Source organism: Varroa jacobsoni, unplaced genomic scaffold, assembly GCF_002532875.2.
Source record: "Varroa jacobsoni isolate VJ856 unplaced genomic scaffold, vjacob_1.0 scaffold_819, whole genome shotgun sequence".
Classification (NCBI taxonomy): Eukaryota; Metazoa; Arthropoda; class Arachnida; order Mesostigmata; family Varroidae; genus Varroa; species Varroa jacobsoni.
Genome location: NW_019213721.1, coordinates 11,995 through 28,495, shown reverse-complemented (window position 1 = coordinate 28,495; position 16,501 = coordinate 11,995). Strand labels below are relative to the sequence as shown.

The 16,501-nt window shown below is 37.4% G+C and overlaps 2 protein-coding genes and 1 non-coding gene across 4 annotated transcripts in view; 1 reads left to right on the top strand and 2 right to left on the bottom strand.

The window, feature by feature from the left end:
• The window catches only part of LOC111264076 (uncharacterized), an 11,312-nt gene extending 2,631 nt beyond the window's left edge, over positions 1 to 8,681 (bottom strand). The window contains exons 1-3 of one of the 2 annotated variants that reach the window (XM_086969938.1): positions 8,297 to 8,681; positions 1,581 to 1,707; positions 1,297 to 1,430 (exon numbers count right to left, since the gene is read on the bottom strand). In XM_086969938.1, the coding sequence (XP_086826064.1) occupies positions 1,297 to 1,430; positions 1,581 to 1,706 (260 nt within the window). In that variant the 5' untranslated portion in view covers position 1,707; positions 8,297 to 8,681. Of the gene's footprint in view, positions 1 to 1,296; positions 1,431 to 1,580; positions 1,708 to 1,863; positions 2,017 to 8,296 lie in introns of those variants that run through there. The other variant, XM_086969939.1, reaches the window with a different exon arrangement.
• On the top strand, positions 7,800 to 7,873 carry TRNAN-GUU (transfer RNA asparagine (anticodon GUU)). The gene has a single exon. It is a non-coding gene; the product is annotated as a tRNA-Asn (tRNA).
• Positions 8,682 to 12,582: 3,901 nt separating the features above from the next.
• On the bottom strand, positions 12,583 to 13,858 carry LOC111264080 (uncharacterized). Its single transcript, XM_022839666.2, has 2 exons — positions 13,744 to 13,858; positions 12,583 to 13,422 (listed from the first exon to the last, which is right to left on the bottom strand). The coding sequence occupies exons 1-2, from the start codon at positions 13,783 to 13,785 to the stop codon at positions 12,793 to 12,795; spliced, it is 672 nt and encodes a 223-aa protein (XP_022695401.1). The 5' UTR covers positions 13,786 to 13,858; the 3' UTR covers positions 12,583 to 12,792.
• Between the last annotated feature and the right edge of the window lie 2,643 nt (positions 13,859 to 16,501).

The following is a 16,501-nucleotide window of genomic DNA, read 5'->3' as shown; positions in this document are numbered from 1 at the left end:
GGCGACTTACGATGGCTTGAAAGGCAATTTAAAAAAAAAGAAAAATTCGGTTGCAAAAACCTTAAAAAGTAAGGTATAAATACTTAAAACATAAAGTTTTTTACGCATCTTATTCTATCTTAATTGTCCACTATGCTTTTATTATATTTTAATTATCTATGAACGTTTTTTTAAATTTTTATAGAGAAATTCAGCAGGTTTTTCTGAAGCTGGTTTAAATGTGATTCTTAGTTTTGCTTTAACAAGATGACAACGCCGGATTTCGAGAGGGATGAAATTTCTTTTCAATAGTGTATGGTACTTGACTATCGGCAACCGAAAAATAAAGACAGAAATAGTTAAGAGACATAGCTTTATGTTTTGACTAATTTAATAGTTGAAAGAGCAAGTTTACGTCTTTATTATCTCGCCACTACGAATACTCTACTTGTTCATATAATATTAACAAATATAGAAGTTTCAACAACTTTACCGAATTACAACCTCGAATACCACTGCTTTAGCGTATCTACCTTGCTGTAGATCAGAATCAAGTTTAGCGAAAAAAAAATCCGTTGAGCATCAGTTAGGTTGCGCACTTGACACACGATAGAATTTTATAAATATGGATTTCTGTGGAACATTAGTTGTGTATGTGGCATCGTAGATTACAAGATTTGCTAGATCCTATCAAAAGCTGTCCGCAGTCAGCTTTGAAACGTTATTGAGTTTCGCTAATCTGTTGCCAACAGCATAAGATATGATGCTATCGATGATTGCATGTGGTAAGTAGAATGCGTATGTGACATTCTGCTGCATTTTGATAGAGTTGCAATGGCAGTCGCTCCTGTTTCGATGTACTTCTTCTTTACTTATTCCCATACACCCGCTATGACAGTCAAAAGATGTTATTGTTTATGGCAAACCATGAGTCGTGACAGTGTGGGTGGGTTCTTTCGATGTTTATTTCCCAAAACGTCAGTATATGGTGATGACTAGCGTTACACTATTGCGCCTAATAACCATTCGCAATAGCTGGCCTTTGGAAAAATCGGGTCAGCAAGCAGGACGATTGCCCCGTTGAGAAGAGTTGGTGTTTATTAACAATATTCGAAGGATTTTTAAGACAATTTTCTTAGGGTTACTTAGCGTTTACTTTTATCGATAACTTTGATATGATATGACTGAGTTCGATACTGAAAGATAGATAGTAATAAATGCTTTTCAATGAATTCAATAGCGCAGAACACTAACCTGCTTCACCGAGCTTACTACGTTGTTGATCTACTGAGATAAAATATGGCATAACTCTCTTACATTTTTGGTCGTCGACAAAAAACTGGACGGTGATACGAACTTTTGGTAACGACGACTACCTTACGCAGCTGTGGCTCTATATAGGGAATGAGAAGAATATGGGGTCGTAGACCTAAAGCACTAAGAAAGCCGGACTGAAATGAGCAACACATAGAAAAGCAAGAAACCAAAAGCTAGATCGAATTTTCATTATGTTAAATCAAGTGTTCGTTATAAGCAACTGTAAATTATTTTTTAAAAATGCAAGTGTTTGTTTCTATTTAAGAGAAACATGCGCGGCTCACCTTGCGGAGTATTTTTAGATTTTCTTTGCTGAACTTATGTAGTGCAGTCAGACTAAATTCGTAGTTTTCTGTCGGTGTTCCAACGAGTAGTAAACAGGCTAAGATGACAGCATAGTTTACCTGCATCCTTCAAAGATACATAAAGAGTAACGAATGCAATAAATATTATTATCAAAGTGACTAAACGTTTCTTTTTGCAGAACTTTTTGCAATATTGCAAACCGAACAATTGCAAATTATTCCGCTATTTCTTTTGTGGCTTAGAAAAAATGGTATCACGTACCTTTACGAAAGTGATCCGAGATATTCAAAAGCAGTGTTTCTAACACTTTGAAAACTAATGCTATACAAAATGTTATACTTTTAGTACTTGAGAACGTCCGTAATGGCTCTCTTGCGACGTGCAGTTCATTATATCGGTAACGGTATGTAACCAGCTAAATATGGTTGTTTTTATTGAACAACACAAATTTTAACACTAACGCCGAGAGCGGCGGTTAAATTTACTAACTAGACGCTCGCCGAGCGTCACTATCGAGCCCCGCCGCGTTTCATCGCATAAAGTGCATTAACCTAACGGTTTTTCCATTATAGCATAATGGTTTAAAAATGTTTTATGGATTACGTGTAAAGTTTTTCATTTCACGAAGTGTCATAGAGGTATATTAACCATTATATATACTTTGGTTATTCAATTTTCTTTATTTATATATTTATTTGTCTATATGAAGTATTGCACGCAATATTCAATCTGACTTCGATATATATTTGTATTTCATAAGTGGCTTGTGCTTTTTGTTTGTTGGTCCTGTCGAATAACCAACCGCCGTTAGCCGGGTTGATTCAGTTTATCAGTTACTATAGCGCAGTCACAATAAATAGTCATACATACATAACATACAGTACGTTGTTATGCGAATTTTCATTTCTTTTTGAGAAATAGTTTGTTGTTATGGTTGATCACTGGCCACAACATGATGCAAGCGATACAAAAAAACCAAGCCCTGTGCTTGTGCTGATGAATGAATGAAATAATGCAATTCCCCAACCGGAACAGTGAAATGTTATTGCATGAATGATAGCCAATGAAAAGTGTACGGTATTTTACGTTCATAGTAGTATTTGCTGACGAGAGTATAAATACAGCCTAGGTAGCATCTGGTGAATTATTTTGAACAATTTAAATTGGCTACGGCAATTTTGTTAGGGTTTTAAAATACGACTTGTACACTTGATGTGATGCAGGATTTTCTTCAGTTTCCGTGCATTAACTCTGCAACGTATGTGCACGACAAAAAAAAAATCATCTATCGTAAGTAATTTCGAAAAGACAACGGCAACTGTTCGATTACAAGTTGCATAAACGTGACCATACGACGCAACGGTAACTGGCTACAGCTATACCTTGGCCAGAATCAGTAAAAAGAAGTGTTTTCGATTGAATCCGTAACGCTGATGTTGTCAAGTGTGGGAAAACTGTGATGCCTCACGAAGAAAACGTCAATAAGCACATCTCCATAGTTTTCTTCACGTCTATGGTACCACAAGAATAGGAATATTTTTTGAATAGGCTATTCAAAATACGGAAGTTATTTTTGCCTACATTAATTAAAGTTAATATTTTGGCATTACTTAACATGTTTTGCTTAATGCGGCCGGTGTTCAAAGAGTAACCGTAGCTCATTTCAAATGGCTTTTAACTTCTCGTTGCCAGATGATATAAATATATACACTAACATTATATATGATTTATTACACTAATAAAATTGAATTTAAAGTTCATCATGTTTATACTGCAATAGAACATTATTGAGAACTAAAAATAGTTTTAATCCATAATTTGAGCTCGTCGCGCCTTTTAAGACAAAATTGTCAGGACGCAGATCCTGTCCCCCTTTTGAAGAAATGGTTGACTAGCTTGAACTGTTGAGATGGAGCAGTTAGTGCAGTCAGTTACGTGATACCTAAGCATTTATTGCAACAGAGCCACCATATACTTATGGAAAACTTCATTTCTATCCCTACTAAAGTTTTTTTTGTCAATTGAAAACAGTGTCAGTCTGCCTGCGTACCGATAACAGTTAAGTCGAAAAATAGTACGTTATTTGAGAGAATCTACTAATTGAATAACTAGCTTGTAGCAATTCAGAGCACCACAGTGGACTTCATAAAAGTTGTTAAGATTGCTAGTACGACAAAACATCGTTGCATGCTGCACGGTCGGTCCGCCCCCTGATTAACGGACCGAACTAGCCATTATTACCGCTTATTACAAGCGCTTCATTTTGCCAAACATTGGAAGAGCACAGCCACGCCAAACAGTAATGGTGTGACTATTTCGACATCGATACCTACTATTAAGCGTCTGCGCTCTACCGTTCACACGTTGACCAATTGCTATTATTGGCCGACTAACCGCTATGGAGACGGAACCGATATCCACTCCCTAAGCCGCCCGACAGTTGTGAACAATTGCTTTGCTCTGCTCTGTTCTGCTACCTTGTAGAATTGCTATTGCACAAAGCTTTGTAGCCTTACGCGTACTTCTTAGATATAGACACACACACATATATATATATATATATAACACTGAAGCGAGCATTTTTTTAAAAAAGATCTCGTTGATTAGTGAACTACCGTTAGTCGAATCGTTTGCCACTTTGGCGATGAAGGTATAGCGAGACGAATGTCTGTTTAGCTGTTCGGTGGTTGTATCAATCTCCAAGATAGCCTATGCCTAAAATTCAAGCGGGCTGCTTGTTAAACAATATTTAAAAGAGGCATGCCAAATACTATCGATGCGGTGGGACAAACAACCTAACCTGTTACAAGAAAAAAAACCAGTACTGCGTCGCAAGTCTTGCGCAATTTGAATTTAGAAGGTCATTGAATAATTCCGTGTTAGAAAAGTGTAAACTTCAAAGTAGATCTCTCAATTAAATTAATACACTCTAAAAAAGGCGTTCACATTTTGAAATAATTTACAAACTCCATAATTGAAGTGCCATTTTTTTTGGTCCGTTTTCACACCATGCAAGGTGCAATGTATCCTCAAAGTTTACCTAATATTAGTTATTGCGATTTGCGGCTCCTGCAGTGCCTTCCTGTCCTGTTATGTACCTGCTTTGCAAGTACATGTTTTACACTTGTTTGTCAGTTGCTGTGTGGTGAGCAACTATGTTTGACCCAGCTTCTTAGGACAGTCAGTAAGTAGGTAAATATAGCTAATAATTATTTTTTTTATTTTTTATTTTATATATATAATTTTATTATAAAAAATATTAGTACTATAGAATTCATTCGAGTGAAACATTATCGTTAATGTTATTATTGGTATTACAACTCACCATTATACATGTAGCTGTTCCAACAAATACGACGACCATTACAGTTTATAAATAATTTTCTACCATCGAGACAACGTAAATGCACATGGTAAAGCCCATTCCAGGGCAAATGGACAACGAGTATTAGAATAGCCAATATATCGTACTAGTTTTGCCAAACCGGACTAAATAAACAATTAATTTAATTGGCGCGTTACAGTGTAGCAGCCTGCGGAAGCTAGACTTAGCTTACCAAATGATCGCATCCAAAATAAAGCGGACCCGCCTTGAAAGAATTTGCACCAGCATCAGTCTAGTGGACCTCTTTAGACGTTGGTAATAAACTGCGCTAATATTAAACCTTACCTATATGCTGGTTGCTATGTTTGAGTCGCCATTGGACCTCCCGATTCTTACAATACATTCTTTTTTAAGGGGCGCAAGCAAAGACACGGTGTGCGTTTTCGACCGTGCTGCCATCTTAATACACCCTGTACTAAAAAGCTAAAACAATGAATTAACGTATTAACTGCTGATATATATCACTGTATGACTGATCAGTTAGCGAAATTCGGAAAAATCAGCGTCCGTACCCAACAGCGTCAATAACCCTTAGTTGTAGAAGATACAACTTCGTGTGTGCATGACACAGCCTCTCCTGCATCTCTATTCATGTCCACATGTTACTTGTTTCAGAATGGCCGTGAGCCACTGGGTTGTCTGCTGTGGGTTTGATGGAATACCCTTTGGTATACATAATGAAATAGAGCTTGTAAGACGAAAATTCTTACGAAAAATCGATGCGGTCTGCCTTTTCAACTCCGCCTCCCCTTCGGTAAATAATTTGTAGTAACTAAATAAATTATACTCTTACAAAGTATATGATTCTCGCTGCACTGGTTCATCTGCCATAAATGGAACCTGTTACACCATAATAGATTATATATCATATTGAATTTGTAATGTACGGTTGTGAAAGGCTCGCGATAAAGTAGTCATGTATAAGATTTTAAAGCCAACCCTGATCCGAAAAATAGATCCTCTGTATACATGACATTCAGGTTCTAAGAAGGTCATTGTGCACCGTACCGTTACAACTGGTTTTTCCTTAAAGTAGTTACAATTTATAACGACCGTTCTACTCTGCTACAAAAGAGGTTCCATTGAACGGTCGAATATTATATAGAATAACTGTTTTATTGCCAGTAGCTTGTGCGTCAAATGCCATATCTATTTTTCGAACTAATCACAATCAAACAAAGAAACCATTAGTCCATCTGTGTTTTTATGTATGTCGACAAAAAGGTTCTTCACAAATCGTTCACTAGTTTATTGTTATTATTCAGCTTATCCGTTAACTGAACGATTTACCAACAACTTAACTGAGGCCCTTTCCACAATAATGATGAAACTCGAGCATTATCGTTTGTACGAAGACAGTTTATAGCCATTCTTTATCATGATAAAACAGAATGTATATATTTTCCGTCGATTCGTTTAATGCGAGAGTTTTTATTAATAGACGACTAACGTAACTTACTACATGCCACCTAGAATGATGATACAATTTAGATAGCGAAGTTTGTTACGCAAATTGTCCAGTGACCTAAATGTACTACTCGTATAGTTTTGATTTTGTGTCCTTATAGGCGCAGTGAGAAACTGTTACTACCACTGCTAGCAAGCAATTTGTTAATAAAAACAGCACATATCTTAGATGACAAACGTATAACCAAAATCAATGTCAATATGTGGAAGTTCTTGGACAGTGCTGCAGGTACAAGCAAAATTCAACTTGCAAACTATCTGTAAGCAATAGGCAACAAATAATGGTAATATCTTAGAAATGTTCTCATAAAACTTATTGAAGCATTTAACTGCTTAGCAGGTTTGTGTGTCCTATGGACTAAAAGATAAGTACCCTATAGGATGATTCAGTAGGGATTCTATACGAATCGAGAGCAGTTACAGCTAACAGCTCAAGTGACTGAATAGATTTCTTAGTAGATTGCACCAATGTAATCAATTTAATCTTCTCGATAAGATAATCATCTCGAAAACCACCATTATAAATAAATCAGTCTACAAATTGCAATAGTCCGAAGTTGTTCAAAACGTTCACTTATGTTCATACCATGTGATCGACCTGTTTTCCATCGGATCTGCGTGAGGTTCCATTTGTCAACTGATATTTTACGTATCACCTTATTTAATTCTGAAACCAATCACTAAGGGGTTAATCTAAGGTCCGATACTGCAGAACCAAAGAACTATTTTTCTTTGTAAGGGTGATTTTCCGTAATTTGCCCTTATAAAAAAATCTATAGCATCAACGAGATATTTTATTTTCTATAGGGTAGTATCCTCTGAAGTCTCCTTGAAGGTAATACAAGAACACCAACAACCATCACAAATCATCAGATACTGCATTTGGGAAACAGACTGCTACCTAGATGTAATCTGTGTTTAATAAACGAATGCAAGTATATGCTCCCTAAGGTAAAACAACAATTGGAAGCTCATCTACTTATTATAGCTAACGTTGGAAGATTGTAATTTAAGGACGGCTGCGTACTCGGCATATCTCCATAACTTATTAACATATACAAGCGATGTTCTATTCCTGAACGATCACTCCGAACTATGCATTAAAAGCTATATATACTCAGAAAGAAAAATACTTTACCGGAGACTGAGGCTCGAGCGTTTCCCTAAATGCAAAAAACAAATGAATCATTTATTCAAATAAATTCAGAAAAACCCGATTTTTTAATGCTCAATGATCGAATGAGGATACGCGGAAAAAGAATAGATGCAGATATGATGATTCTATAGACAATAGCTCAATAAACGTGGCCTGAGACGAGCTCTGATACTGCGCAATAATCACGTGGCCTCCGTGGCGCAATCGGCTAGCGCGTTCGGCTGTTAACCGGAAGGCTGGTGGTTCGAGCCCACCCGGGGGCGATGTGTTTTTTGACAAACATCTTTAACGATTAGAGTATTTTTCTTTTTAGCTAATAATGCTTAAGCATAACTATGGTAACCTTAGGAAATAGTGGAGTCAACGGCTTTTATCGTATTCACACACTTGAAAACATGCAAACAGATTACTCGTTTTGGACCCACAGAGAGCAGACATCTCGCAGGAAGCAGTATTTTATTCATTACAGTGAGATTTTATAAATGTAGAGCATCCGTTTTACAGAATTCGCAAAAACATAAATTTTCGACACATTCTAAGCTTAAAGAAAATACCATTGGAACTGCGCTTGCACACGTCAACATATTTAAAGCTACAAACTCGCTGGTCAGGCATAACATTAGCTAAAAATAACCATGATGAAAGATACATATATGCAATTAGCGCACAAATAACATTTCACTTGCCTGTGTAAATGATTATTTCCGGAAATGACGACAGCAAATGTGATCAAGAGGTTGCAGTAATACTTAGAGCACTTCAGCACTGCCGAATAATCCACAAAACATTTGTGCTTAAATAGACAGCATGCACTACGACAAGGACAAGAAATATTTGTATGCCGATAAGATTAGAATGCACACATGGTTTTATCTTGAATTTTGTAACGTTGTGGAGATGTCAGACGTAAAATTGATATTTTTGCATTAAACCCTCGTCATCATTATAACATAGTAAGAAAACACGGTCTATCCTAGGACAAGGTTTACTTCAATGCTTTGTATTCTAGGCAGGAATTATTGGCTCTACATGGAAGCTGGACAGTTTCGTATGTGAGGTTTCTATCTACGATAGCGATACACAAATGGGTTTAGCTTGCTGGAGCAGAAGTGGCTTTAACTGTTAGCTTTCCACGGGTTGGGAGAGGAGTTTCGCGCGCCGGCTAATATATTGTGATAATGACAAGATTCGTACGAAAAGATTAAATTTTACCTAATTTAATCGATAGGTAAGAAGGTACAGGGCAACTTGAGCGACATTGTTCTAAAGGTGACATTTACTTAGTACGATGCAGCAAATTTGTATCTAAATGATTTTGTAATGAAAGTACAGCAAGCAATAATATGTTTTCTTTTCACTTCGACAGAAGTGATTTTGGAACACACACGCTAAACTTAGGAAATAGGTAGAACAGGCATATGGTAAGACAAATTTTTGATTGTTCACTGATACGGATTTTTGAAGCTAAAGAGTCATATTTGCATGTAAAGCAAAAATTGTTACATACAAAATGTTTTCAAGCAAAATATTGAAACGCAACAAAATAAGCTAAAGCACTCACCAAGATATCCCTTTCAATAGTCTTTTTAAATGATTACTGCAGATAACCGAATTATATCGAGGGTGCTGGGGTTCAAAAATTGCAGGACTTCCGAAATATAGATACTTAATTGGTATATTATTTAGACATCTGTCAAGTTTTGAGATATATAAAGTATATATGCAACGAATTATACAAAAATCTTAACTAAGTTCTAAATGGAATTTGCCATTTTCGAAATTCTGTTACCGATTACAAGAAATATCACTTTTCTAAACGAACCTGTAAATTTCCTGATTAGACCATGAAGACCTCGATACTAATGCAGTCCTTCGAAGGCACACATGGTGAACTTAATCATTACTCGTATATGCATTATTTAACAATGCTTGTTCCACTACAGCTTCGAACGAATATTTTATGTTATTATTTATTACTGGCTAACTATATTATCACTTTAAATGGGTGAGTGTTAATGGTGGATTGAAGGGCTATCTTGGATAACTCATTAGAATAAAATAGAAACATAGAGCATTGCCTATGAGGCAATTGTATTTACTACCGAGTTGAATGTATAATATTAATGTTTCGCCAACGACAATATGTTATTTGTTCATCTTTAGATTATCAGTTCTTCTTGCGTTGTTTCACAATCTTTTTTTTTTTCACAAACATTTGTCCTAATAGTCATGTGGTAAACAGCTGCTTTAGAATAGGTTGTTCCGTTAATTGCCCTTGGGTGATATTAGGTTGTATTAACGGAACGTCAATAGTGATGTGCATTTTGTCGTCTAATCCTTGGCTACCTTTCCCGGCAACCCCAACGCCCCCATTAACATAATGTAACAAAAAACCTAACGTTACTAGTCGATATATGCACAGCTGTCACCATGTGTATTATTGGTATTATTACAATGATGTTCATTCCATGCAATCCTTCAATCAGATGAATATCGATCTCTGCATTGCACGATTTTTGCGTTCATGTTTTTGTTTTTTTTTTATTAAAAAATGTGATCGAACGTCATGTCACTACTTTAGTCTATCGTTTCAAATACTCGATTGGTCATTTTCGAAATTTTCGCAAGGTGACGACGTTTCGACCCGTTCCCGTAGCGCTTTCGCTTTCTCCTTCCATCGCTCTATCGGGTTGCTGTCTTTGACCTGGACTAAAGTATCAATTTCAATGGAGCAATTCTGGGTCGCTTTTTGCGCAACTTCTGGTCTGTTATTACTCCTTAATACTTCCAAGTTTTTACTTGTTCCACTATAACGTAGAAATAAACGTTTGAATTTTGGGTAAGGTACTGCTGTTAAGTATTGTGACAGACGGAGTGTGTCTACATTCAATTTCGAATCTACACCTCATTATTTATGCTTAAGTTCAGTAAGTGATCCCGTCAGCACTGCATTTTGGCGAGAGCTAACCTATTCCAAATTTACATACACATGCTACAAAGACAAGTTCTGTATATACCTGGCACGTGTTGCGTCATTATAGTTAGATATTGATACACGTATATAACACAGAGTATATGTAGCATGAAATACAATAAATTTGCATTCTTAGTGAAGCAGTCACGCCATGTTTGTCGTGCGTTCGTTACTATGCAAGGAGACTTTACTTGCATGTAAAGGCAGTAAATATTACGAGTATAGTAGCGTGTGAGTCTGAAAGTGTTTGTAGAGATTACCAAATAAGTTGGAACGGCTACATACAAACTAATCTATGTTCTGAAATAATACCTATATCAATAACCTACTTGAAAAGTTTTTTTTTTTTTCAGATTTTAAACTGCGTCAACTTGACTAATCGTGCAAGGAATCATTATTGCTTACTACGCTAACTGGAAGCGGAGCGACCGTGCTTACAGTCGCTGGAAGTGTTGAAAGATACTCAGACATTCATGCGTATTGTGTACGTCGACTCGACGAAGTATACTGAAATTTCTTTAGGTAGCACATACTCACGGTTGGCTTTCACAAATTGATATTAGAAACCATGTTGTTTAGTGCAGTTAGGTTCATTAGTGTTGCATAGCTGTCTGATAACGTGTATACAAATTGAGTTTAATAATATTGCCCCGTAGAGATATAGGAGAGATCGCTGATCCGATAGCTAAAAAAAAAGGAGAACACAACTAAAGGTACAAGATTTTTAAATAAGTATATTCTGAATTTCTTATACAATTCAAAGCACCTGCCTCCGATTGATTCCGACAGCTTCATGAATTGCGTATGTAGTCTATAAAACACCAACAACGAGGAAACAAGCCAAAAATGTATCCGGTCTATAAATTACACGCGTTAGCTGTTATTCACGTATCCATTATGCGCTCGTGTCAAGCCCCGAGAAACAACGACAACGCGACATCTAATAATATATATTATTAGATACGCGACTTCTTTTTTTATACTTCACTATCTTGTACATTTTATGATACCCCTATACTTATATATGTAGCAGTTTGTAACAACCATAAGGCTGACTCACAATATGACACAAGTTCATCTTTGAACAGTTTACTAACTGCTGTCGTGTTGAAAAAAATTAGCTATTAGTTACGACAGGCACTTGCGTATCCAGTGTGGCCCCTATTTTTGCAAAACAAATATATGTAAACGAATTAAATATAATAATGTATTATTAGCTCGGTTATTAATGGGCACAAATGCCCATAAAGTATTGAAATACAGGTATACATGCAATGAGTATAACGCATGAGAATCATTCTGTTCATAATTGTTATCGGCACATTGTATAACATTCAGGTTCATTTTAATTGAAAAATATGACTTTACATTAACACTTGGCAAACAATTGTGCAAAAAAGTTACAATTTCCGTGGTACATTTTGATGTAGTACCACGTGTACTTTCGCCGGCGCAATATACATTACCGCCATTTTTGTGTCGTATAAGCTTTTCATCAATTTCCATAGGACTGACCAAGCTCTCTGATGAGGCCAAAATTTTTAACACTAATAATTTACTTCGTAATTTAAAATACACTTTCATTAATAGCGATAGCTATGTGCCGTTACCCCTTATTCTCGTGCAATTTTCATAAACGGCCTAATATATATTGTTTTGTCATAAGACCTACAAATATGTTGGCCTGTACGCAAGACAAATAGGCATACGATCACTGTAGCTATATTAATCCTGAAAGCCTTAGGTAACTTATTACGCATACTAAAACTATGCAAAAACGCGTTTGAACTTTTTTCTTCGTTGCTGTTGGACTTATCACTTTTCACTGTGCCCTGAACTAACTTACACACGGAACAAAAAAAAAGCCTTGGTAGCTGCATACTATCCCCATTCGACTTCTACCCAATTTAAGTTTATTGATCTTACAGCTAGCGAGTTAAACTATCATCACGTTAACCAACATAACGAAGTCAATTATCAGATTAAGCACAACCGATATTAACGGTACGTTCTTATGTATTTCTTTATTTGCTGGAATCACAATGCAACGTCGCGTGGAATATACAAAAAGCAAGGGCTGCGATTTGAATACCTCGAGAAACTCTCGGAACAATAGAGGTTACCAGCGTGCGCCAGCAGATACGTCTTTTTCTGATGGATTTTATCAAAAGCACCATCGTTCTAATTTACTACAAAACCTTTCATTGATTAGTGGTGAGCGATAATATGGTGGTCACCTTCGTGGTGTGCATAAGTGTACTGAACTGGGGTTTGAGCGTAGGCGTACTGTACCGGAGCAGTCTGGATGGTCTTGACGACCGTAGGCGCGGCAGCGGTCTTCACAACGGTGACAGGGTAATCGGCAGTATATGCTTTAACGATGGGAGCGGCCTGGACGGTTTTGATGGTTGTAAGTGCCGGGGCAGTCTGGTAGGTCTTTACGAGAGTCTGTGCAGGAGAGGCAACCTTCGTCACGGGGGCGGGAGTCTGGACGACCTTCACCTTTTGGAGAGCATGGTCGGCTGGGGCAGCGGCACCGTATTGGAAAGCGGCGTCATAGCCAGTGATAGCTGAAGAAGTGTACGTAGCATCGGCGGCGTCTTTGCTCTCGGTTCCGAGCTCGTTGGTCTCGATTTTGGCGACGAATCCGTTGGCGTCAGCTGTGTAACGAACGCTACGAGACCGACCATCGGCTAATCTAATAAAATACTCACCCTGGGAGTTTCCGTTACCGTCAGAAGTTTCGGAATGACCATGGGCTCCTTCTTCGGATTCGGCCTTGTAGGCAAACTGATAGGGAATAGGTGCGTATTGCTGCTCGGCCACAGGTGCGCCAGACTACAAGCAAATACAATGAGCGACATTCGTTAACTGCATATAGGTAGTTTTTATAGGTAGTATATTGTTTCTTTAATTAGAAACTAGGTAGGTTGGATTCTGTATAAACTAGCGGTATCCACATTGAATCCTCCTGTAACTTGAGAAATACTTGAATTTTGAAATTTCCGTGTATAACTTTTAGCGTTATGCTTATTGATATAACGAATGCAAGCTGAAGGCTTTAGGCTATCGCAACACCCTGGAAGCAAATTTTCTAGAAAATGTTGTCAGAAAAGTATCAGAACCATTTTCGTTTCCTTTCTTTTTGCTGGCACTTACGGCAGCCATTACAAACGTGGCGATGACGACGAAGGCACGCATGTTTATGGTAGACAGTCGTTGTGGAAGATTACAGACACTTCTGATGTCACCTTGGTTCGAGGCCAATGCTTTTATATATCCCGTCTAGGTAGCGGCGCGTTAATGGAACATCAGCAGAAAACAACGGAATCTGTATATGTTTGTTTGTCTGTTTGTGCGTATGCATAATGACGTGAGTTAGTAGAAAGAAAAAGAAAGGAGGAGTAATTCTCTCAAGCCTCTCGGTTAAGCCATGCTTTGAACCGTTCGAGTGATTGCTACAGATCGTTCGAACGGGCAGCTTATACAGAATCGCGTCGAATCGAACTCAAGGACGTCCTCCACTCTTTACGCAGCGGCCCAGTCTGTGCTGGGGTAGATAACAAATCTGTCAATGGCCCGGCGATGGTGATCACCATGAAAAAGTACTTGACATGCAGGACGGCATGTAGCAGCTCAGTATAAACGCGGTAAGCAAACGAGCGAGCCAATTCTGCAAGGAAAAGCAGTTCATTAGCAAAAGCAAATGGGCAAAGGGACTTCACTGTATCACAGCAATGACAGCAGCAGCAATAAAAGAAACAACGGCGGTGGTAGTAGCAGCGGCAGACAAAATAATTCTTTTTTTTCAGCGTCCCTTATTCGACCAGCTGTTTGTTGGCTCTGCCGAAAAACAGAAAGATAAACATCAAAGAAGATGTAGATTGTGGACAATGGCATTAATTACTAATCCCGGGGCGGTCGGTCGGTCTCTGTTAAGGCACCTTCGTCTTCGTTCTTTTCTGTGATCTTTTGCTCCGCTGCTGTCGTCGCTATAAATGCTGCGACCAGCGGTGATGCTTCGGAAAGTTCTGTTTGAACGATTTATCTGGCCTAAATTCGAACGTAGAGGGCCTATTGGATTGATTTTGCCTGGAGATAAACGATGCCTTATGATAGATACACACGATTCATGCACGGCTTTGCGTTCGAACAATATGATACATAGGCACCAGATGGGCGCGTGTAAACAAACTTCCAGAAAAAAAACAAGTAAATATAGCCATATTGTTTATTATTGCTTGTATATTATAGTTGATTTTCGTTTTAATCGTTTTATATGATTCAGTTAGTGATCACTATCAATTATGTAATGGTAACAGTGCCTAGTTCCATTAGATCTCTTTGCCGTATCTCTGCTATTTGATATATGGTAATAGCGGTCATGATTTTGTTACAAGCCGCTGTTGTCACTGGCGAACTTTAGCAGTTGTAAGATTATCCAATCAACACAAACATTGAGTTAAGTTAAAGCCACTATTATAAAAATAAGCGTGTTAGCCATAAGGCTGCCATAGTCTCAGAACAACGTCCTGTATCGAACATTTCGCCGTTGGACACCCGCGTGTATGGATAAAAAAACTTGGGTTTGAGACGCCAAAATCATTGAGAAATCTTGTAAGACTCAATCCCCGCTATTAAATTTAGAGGATGGATTCGATGTTTTTTGCGGGCGAAAACCTCAACATATGTGTGTTTCCAAATTGTGTAGGAAAAAATTGGAACGCAATAAAGTGTTGGGCCAGCAGCGGTAGCATGTCTCAATGCTGCACCTAAGAATATGTCGGGTGGTAAAGGCTCTACGCGGCCTGCAGAACTAGATCTTTAAAGCAGTGTTTAACGGCAATATTCAAGATATTTATTTATTATATAAGCAGCGAAAGCTAGCTTTGAAGCTGGAGCTTAGTAACTACAATACTAAACGTTTATTATGCCTATTTCAAGATCACTAACTTAAATAACAGGTGCTAACACACAAATGTGAGCCATATTTACACCACATCGAAATGTATTCATGTTATTATATCAGTAATTTTATAGATGTATATTATACTATAAAAAATTAGTATAGTTTTAACTATCAATACAGAGAATGACAACTATTTTTCCTGCTTGCTTTACGACAGCAGTTAATTTCTAATAGAATCATAAATGGAGCCAATGTTGAACTTTACCCACGGGAACGAATCATGCAGCCTTTTTGCCCTAAACATAGAATATATGTTTCACACGATAAATAACGTATGTTGGCATAATATAGTCCATATGCAACGCGCTCAAGCTTGCACAAAAACAAATTTTCGTCGTATGGAACAAAACGTAGCAAGCTTTAAAGATGCTCTTGTAACATTTTATATTGTATTAAGGTAGACTTGCTATATGTTGAAACAGCTTGAGATCAGTAATCAAATTGTTTGCTTTTGCCGTGTCGCGCTATCGTAGCGCTAATATACTACGTCGAATTGTCATACAAGGGATCTACAATAGCGAAAATGCCCCCTAATGTTCATTCCTGCATTTAATCAGGACAAAAATTAAACAACATAATCTGCTTTTAATTATTAATCATTTCTTTTTCTTTAATTTTTAATAATAAACAAGTGAGACCGGCTTGCAGATTCACAGTGTGCTGAATGTCGTATAGGTATTCGATTCCTTCACAGGAAAAATAGTAACTTGTAATTTCCTGTCCATACTATTTCGTTTAGGAATTAAAAAAACAGTACTATTAATGGTTTCGGACAATGAGTATAACTTTCTAGCGCACTTTTAAACATAGTATTACACTTGTGATCTCAGTCGGGTACCGGCACAGATTACATTAATCCTACGCTTCTTGACCAGTAATCTGTTAAGTTATTATTTTCGACTATATAATACATTTTTTACAATAAACAGTTTAGAACCAATGATGCCT